Below are 7,401 nucleotides of genomic sequence, written 5' to 3'. Positions count from 1 at the left end.
ACCTACTTCAAGTAAGCGTCTTTCTACCCCACTTCCCCCCGGTGCCCCACTAGCATCATCTGTTCGTCGTTCGGTACCGGCGCCGGGTACACCCAGATCGGTAGCGCCACCGATGGTAACCATTCCCCTAGCAGTGTTGAAGCCGTCTGCGTCTCAGTTACCGCAGGGAACGAAATCTGAGGATGCATTGTTGAAACTCAGGAACCGAGTGGAGCAATGCGAAAGGCGAGCAAAACCGACACACGAACAGCTATCAGCACTACAAGCACAGTTGGAACTGTGCCGCAACATACTTGAGGGATTTCAATCCAGTGCGGAAATGTGCGAACGAGTCGGACAACCGGAAGCAAGCAGTACAGTGACGGAGCAGTTACCAAAGCCAGCGGCAAGCCAGCCGCGCATGGAGAAGCAGACCGGCGCCATTCCCAAGGCGGGCCGAACGTTAGCAACTGTCCCGGAGGACGAACGAATTCGGTCTAAAAATGGTTCCGAAGCTGACGCAGTAGGTGGAATCGACCCAATGAATCGTCGCTGGCCTGTGAGGGAACCGGTAAGCCATACTAGTTTGGCAGCGGTAAGTCAAACAATCGCAGCAACGGAAAGCAATCCAAGCTATATGGAACCCCCAGGTAAGCGTCAAGCCTTGAGTAATTATTCAATAAATGCAAACGAATACACTTCTCAATATTGCCCCACGACCAATATGTATGAAATTTCCCGTGAACAGTCGCGAAATTTCGCGCATCCGGGAAATAGTAAAATTCCTCCTGAAGTTCCCCGCGAGCAGCAGCAAGTTTTTCACGCGCGCCCGGGTGTAACACAAATACTAACTCTGCCCAAGAGTCAATATAAGAATAAAACCGATGAACGAATGCGTGATTCCCCCACATACCCGGTTGAATTCAATAAATTTCCCCTGCCCCCTCGTCTGTCAGAAAATGTGTATCAAGACCAAGTGATTCCCCCTCGAGCTCCAGGAGGTCCAACGCAGCAGCAGCTAGCAGCACGGCAGTCCCTGGCTAAGGAACTTCCCCGATTCTCTGTAGACCCAGCGGATTGGCCGATCTTTATTTCAAGCTATCGATACACAACAGAAGCCTGCGGCTTTTCGGATGGTGAGAACATGCTTCGCCTGCAACGATGTTTGTCTGGTTCTGCGCTTGAAACAGTACGTAGTCGGCTGGTGTTACCAGCAGCGGTGCCCCAAGTGATCGAGACACTTCGTATGCGATTTGGACGTCCTGAGTTGCTGATCAACGCTCTGCTACGCAAGGTGCGAGACATCCCAGCACCACGGTCCGACAGATTGGAAGGTCTCATCGATTTCGGGATGGCGGTGCAAGCGTTATGCGACCACATCGAAGCGGCGAACGAACGCGCTCATTTATCGAATCCTTCACTACTACAGGAACTCGTTGCGAAGCTTCCCGCAGATCAAAGGATGATGTGGGCAGGATATAAGCGTAGTTTTCAAGTCGTCGATTTAAAAACCTTCGGCGATTACATGACGTCGGTGGTGCAGGACGCGTCGAGCGTAGTAACCTTCGAACCTGAGTCCAGAAGGAACAACCCACGCGATCGTCCGAAGAACAAAGCGTTCGTGAACACTCACGCGATGGAAGGAGCAGTCAGTTCTATACGGTCAATAAATGTGCCAACCGGCGCAGCGAAACAGTTTGACTGCGCACACTGCAGCAAAACTGGTCATCGAGTGCGCGAGTGTATTGCATTTAAAGCGTTGCACGTCGACGACCGCTGGAGAAGAGTCCGAGCTTTAGGTCTTTGTCAGAATTGTCTATTCAGCCATGGACGCAGGGCGTGTCGGATTCGTAGTAGTTGTGACATCGAGGGTTGTCAGTTCCGCCATCATCCACTGCTTCACTCTCTACGTGGGCCTCCAAAGGCTCCAGCATCGAATGCATTAGTGGCGGAGAATCACACCCACCGTCTTCTGACTTCGTCGACGCTGTTTCGGATAATTCCCGTAATCCTACATGGAAGCGACGTCTCGATTGATACCTTTGCATTCTTGGACGAGGGATCAGATCTGACACTAATGGAACATGATCTGGCTGTATCGTTGGGTCTGAAAGGTAGCCCTCAGCCTTTGTGTCTACGCTGGACGGGAAACACTTCCCGCATGGAAAAGGGATCGCAACGCATCACTTTCGAGTTCGCAGGTGAAGGACAGCACAAACGGCACAAGATAGTGAACGCAAGAACGGTTCAATGTCTCAATCTGCCGAGTCAGAGTTTCCAGGTGGAAGAAGCAGCGACAAAACACGCGCACCTTAGGGGGATTCCGGTTAGCAGCTACCATAACGCAAAGCCTAAGATCCTCATAGGAATCGACAACCTACGACTTGCGCTACCACTTAAAGTAAGAGAGAGCGATGGTACCGGTCCGATAGCTGCGAGAACCAGATTGGGCTGGTGTGTCTACGGCCCGCGAGAAAGCGGTGACACCGAAGCTTATAATTTCCACGTAAGCAGATGCGATTGCGACGAAGAACTTCACGATACGGTGAAGCAGTTTTTTGCCATCGAAGAAGCAGGCGTGCGCCCGTCAAACATTCCAATGTCTAAGGAAGAACAACGAGCGCTAACCATCCTGGAAACTACAACCCGACGAGTAGAGAACCGTTTCGAAACGGGTTTGTTGTGGAAAGAAGACAATGTAGAATTCCCGAACAGCTACACGATGGCGGTACGTCGTCTAGAATGTCTCGAACGCAGAATGGATCGCGATCCGCTGCTAAAAGAGAACCTCCATCGACAGATGTGCGAATACGAGGCAAAGGGTTACGCGCACAGGGCTACGAAAGCGGAGATAGATGCAGCGGACCCAAGAAGGGTATGGTACCTCCCGGTGGGAGCGGTAATAAACCCTAAGAAACCAGGAAAGGTCCGAGTTATTTGGGATGCAGCCGCCAAAGTCGATGGAGTCTCACTGAACAGCGCTCTTCTCAAAGGTCCGGATCAACTCTCGTCACTTCCAGCCGTGCTATTCCGTTTTCGACAGTATGGGGTGGCGGTCAGCTCGGATATTCAGGAAATGTTCCACCAAATTCGTATCCGAGAGGAAGATAAGAATTCCCAGCGCTTCTTGTGGCGCGCTTGTCCATCGGAGAAACCTACGATCTACTTGATGGATGTCGCTACCTTCGGGAGCACCTGTTCACCAGCTTCGGCACAATTCGTCAAAAATCGGAACGCAGTACAGCACGCTGAACTGTTTCCTGAGGCATCGAAAGCGATCGTCCACGATCACTACGTTGACGATTACCTGTCGAGTTTCGGATCCGTAGAAGAGGCGACAAAGGTAGCAAACGACGTGCGATGCATTCACGGCCAAGGAGGCTTCAAATTGCACAACTGGCGATCAAATAGCGGCACGGTCCTCGAGCAACTGGGCGAAGTACCAGATGGAACTGAGAAGCAACTGAACCTGATCGACGGGTCGACAACCGAGAGAGTGCTCGGTATGCTTTGGAGCCCATCATCCGATGAACTGAGTTTCTCTACTCAAATGAGCGACGAGGTACAAACACTGATTCGCATGGCAACCCGACCGACGAAGAGGCAGATTCTACGTTGCGTCATGACGTTGTTTGATCCACTGGGGTTACTCTCGCCGTTTATCATCCACGGAAAGGTCTTGATCCAGGACCTGTGGCGCGAAGGCACGGATTGGGACGAACAAGTAGGCGATTTAGTCTATGCGAAGTGGCAGAGGTGGATCGAGATGATCAACCATATCGCAGAGATCCGAATTCCCAGATGTTACTTCCCCAACGCCACGAGAAGGACCTACCTCAGGGTTGAAATGCATGTGTTTGTCGACGCAAGCGAAGTAGCTTATTCGTGCGCTATCTACTTACGCACCTTCAACGAACACGGTAAACCACAGTGCAGCTTAGTAGCGGCAAAATCAAAGGTCGCCCCCCTGAAACCGTGGTCTATTCCCAGGCTGGAACTGCAGGCATGTGTACTGGGCGTACGGTGGTCAAAATTTGTGAAGGAAAACCTCGACGTCCCAGTTTCCAAGACGGTTTTCTGGACCGATTCCAGAACGGCGCTATCCTGGATTAATGCCGACCCTCGAAACTATCGACAGTTCGTGTCCTGTAGAGTAGGTGAGATACTTGAGCATACTTCGGTAAGCGACTGGAGATGGGTGCCTTCCAAATCAAATCCAGCGGACGAAGCAACGAAATGGGGTAGTGGACCGTACTTCAACCACGACAGCAAGTGGTTCCAAGGACCGCATTTCCTGAATCTCCTGGAAGCAGATTGGACCTGTCGCAAAGAACCGGTGATGGTTACCGTGGAAGAAATGCGTGTATCGACACTACATCACAGTTCGTTTGAACAAACGATCGATTTCGACCGATTCTCTTCCTGGGACAGGTTGCAACGTGCGACCGCATACGTTCTCCGTTTTCTGCACAATGTATCGAAGAAACAGCCACGATATAGTGGACAGCTGCAACAGTCGGAGCTGAAGGCTGCTGAAGAAGTCATCTTCAAGTTGGTGCAACGTGAACAATACCCGGACGAAGTTGCAGCGCTGTCAAACAAAGCGCCCAATGAGACCGGTCAAGAAGTCATCGGGAAAAACAGTTGCATCTACCAAATGATGCCGAAGCTGGACGAGAAGGGTTTGCTACGTGAACAGGGTCGAATCGCGGCAGTTAAGAACGTCGCCTACAACGTGCGCCATCCCGTGATTCTACCGAGAAGGCATCGCGTCACGGAACTTCTGGTGCATCGATTCCACCGCAACTTTCGCCATGGCAATGCTGAAACGGTCGTTAACGAAGTTCGACAATTGTACGCTATCCCGAGGCTTCGATTGGTGGTCAAGAAAGTGGGCAGAGAATGCCCGTCCTGCAAAATACGGCGAACCAGACCTATGATTCCTCCAATGGCACCACTGCCATCTGCCCGCTTAGCCCATCACGAGCGAGCTTTCACCTACACAGGGGTGGATTATTTCGGACCATTGCTGGTGAAGTTGGGACGATCCAATGTAAAGCGATGGGTCGCACTGTTCACCTGCCTAACGATTCGTGCCGTACACCTAGAAATCGCCTACACACTATCAACGGAGTCCTGTATTTCGTGCGTCCGCCGATTCGTTGGACGGCGCGGGCCACCTGCCGAGTTTTTCAGCGACAACGGAACGAATTTCCAAGGAGCCGATCGAGTACTGCAGCACCAGATAAGCCAGGGGCTGTCCGCAACGTTTACCAGTGCAAACACGAAGTGGAACTTCATACCACCAGGAGCGCCACACATGGGCGGAGCGTGGGAACGCCTAGTACAGTCCGTTAAAGCTGCAATGAAAGAAGCGTATTCCGAGGGGAAGCTTGACGACGAGGGGTTGCAGACGTTGGTCGTGGAGGCTGAAAGTGTCGTAAACTCAAGGCCTCTGACGTATCTGCCATTGGAGAGCGAGGAGACCGAGGCCCTCACCCCGAACCACTTCCTGTTGTTAAGTTCGAATGGGATGAAGCAAATGAACTACGAAGATGAAGGACCGAAACAGTTCAGCGAATCAGTTCGGTGTCGAATCCTGGGGGATTCCTGGGAGCAGATCCAGCATCAGCTAAATGTATTCTGGGGGCGCTGGTTGGTGGAATATCTGCCGGTGATCCGCCGGCAACCGAAATGGTTCAGCGAGACACCATCATTGAAACCAGGCGACCTGGTGATGGTCGCGGAGCCGACGAGACGGAGTGGCTGGGAGCGAGGGCGAATAGTTTGCCTGAAGCAGCATGCGGACGGCAGACATCGACGAGCGGTCGTGAAGATAGGCGACAAGATCTGTGTTCGACCGGTGTCGCGGTTGGCCTTGCTCGACGTCAAGAGGAGTGGAGCTCCGGCAGACTCCGGACTACACCCGGGGGAGACTGTCAACGCAGAAACCGTCGAGCTAGCAACACTGCCTGGCAAAGGCAACGCGTCAGCGTCAAAGCAAAGCAGCAACAGTTAAGCGTCGCGTCAATGGGTGACAGTCGTCATTTGACATCAGTCGAATAACGTCATCAAACTGTCAGCGACCAGACCACATTGCTTCTGGCAGTTCCTTTTCCTTACTGAAGCTCAGCGCGAACGGCAGCAAATAAAGTTGATGGTGAAAATTGAAGCATTGATAGAGAAGTATAGTAAGATTAGTAAAGATCAATTAAATTAGAAAAGGTGAAAGATAGGAGAGTAGAGAAGGAAGTCGTGGAGTACCTGTAAAAAAGAGGTGAGTTAACCTGAAAAGAGAAGAAAATATTATAATATTAATATATTATATTATATTATTATAAACTTGTTAGACAGGAAAATCTCAAGCTGTAAATCGCTACAGCTAAATAGGGCGCAAGGAAGGAACAGCCCACCAAATTGTAAGTGTTAATTAAGGTACCAAAACTTTCACTAATTTCAAATTAAATTTTAGTTGAAGCCTATTAAAAAGTTCGCTATCAAAACGGTCTTTTCCTGCGCCCTACAACCTCGACACCTGTTGATGGTTCCGGTAATCTTGAAAATTCAAGCAATAGTGTAATCTTGAAAATTCAAGCAATAGTGACAGATGGCCTGCCACACGAGATATTTCTTTTCGAACTTCGACAGCTTAATGTGTGTGAAACTCTCTGCCACCTTTACTTTTCTAGTCAACGTATAATATTCCTGCCCAGGAAACTGTTTAAAGTTTTCCTTGACGTAGGTTTCGTCGTTCTCTTGTAATGATTATCGTCACGATTTGGAGTCACCACCTTCTTGTAAGTTGACAGTTCGATTCGTTTTGTAGTTCGATATACGGTTGTAGACGACATTCTCAGTTTGCTTACGATATTTCTGATGGAGAGGTTGGGATTCCGCTGGAAACAGCTCTCTTTTCGTAGTTTTTGTAGCCTCTGGCTTTCGATTTCCCCCTGATTCAGTCTTCCTGACTGGCGATAAATGTTTTTCGAACACTTAATAAAATTGGTGACAGTTGGTTTGGCAATATTCAACAATTTTTCCAACTTGGCGTGCGAATAGTTCGGATTTTCGCGATGCGCGAGCAAAATGTTGCTACTTTTCATGTATAACTGAAGAGCAAATATCAAAATCAAACATTAAGCATGATGCCCCACACATATATCTTTAAAGTGAAGGGTGTGCAGGTTTTTTAATGCACAATGAAAAAAAAGTGCTGAAGTTGAAGTTGACCAATTTTCGATCGAAACACCGTTTATACGTGACAGGCTCCACAGATTTTGCGATTTCGCGCTCGCAACTTCCTATGGCGAATTGAGATCGTTTCTCGCAACGGGGAAATATTAGCTTGTTCCCTTACTGCATCTGCATCTTGCTGGTTGGCTTTTAATTTGGAGATGCTGTGCACATTTTTTCGGTTATGCA

At 49.8% G+C, this 7,401-nt stretch overlaps 1 protein-coding gene across 2 annotated transcripts in view; it reads left to right on the top strand.

Moving 5' to 3' along the window:
* Positions 1-4,925: 4,925 nt before the first annotated feature.
* Positions 4,926-7,401, top strand: part of LOC131686134 (uncharacterized) — an 82,200-nt gene continuing 79,724 nt past the window's right edge. Inside the window, exons 1-3 of one of the 2 annotated variants that reach the window (XM_058970302.1) lie at positions 4,926-6,256; positions 6,330-6,398; positions 6,452-6,514. In XM_058970302.1, the coding sequence (XP_058826285.1) occupies positions 4,928-5,998 (1,071 nt within the window). In that variant the 5' untranslated portion in view covers positions 4,926-4,927 and the 3' untranslated portion in view covers positions 5,999-6,256; positions 6,330-6,398; positions 6,452-6,514. Of the gene's footprint in view, positions 6,257-6,329; positions 6,399-6,451; positions 6,515-7,401 lie in introns of those variants that run through there. The other variant, XM_058970303.1, reaches the window with a different exon arrangement.

Source organism: Topomyia yanbarensis, chromosome 2 (genome assembly GCF_030247195.1).
Source record: "Topomyia yanbarensis strain Yona2022 chromosome 2, ASM3024719v1, whole genome shotgun sequence".
NCBI classification, from domain to species: Eukaryota; Metazoa; Arthropoda; class Insecta; order Diptera; family Culicidae; genus Topomyia; species Topomyia yanbarensis.
Note: the sequence above shows the minus strand (reverse complement) of the source record. Positions and strands in the feature narration are given on the sequence as shown.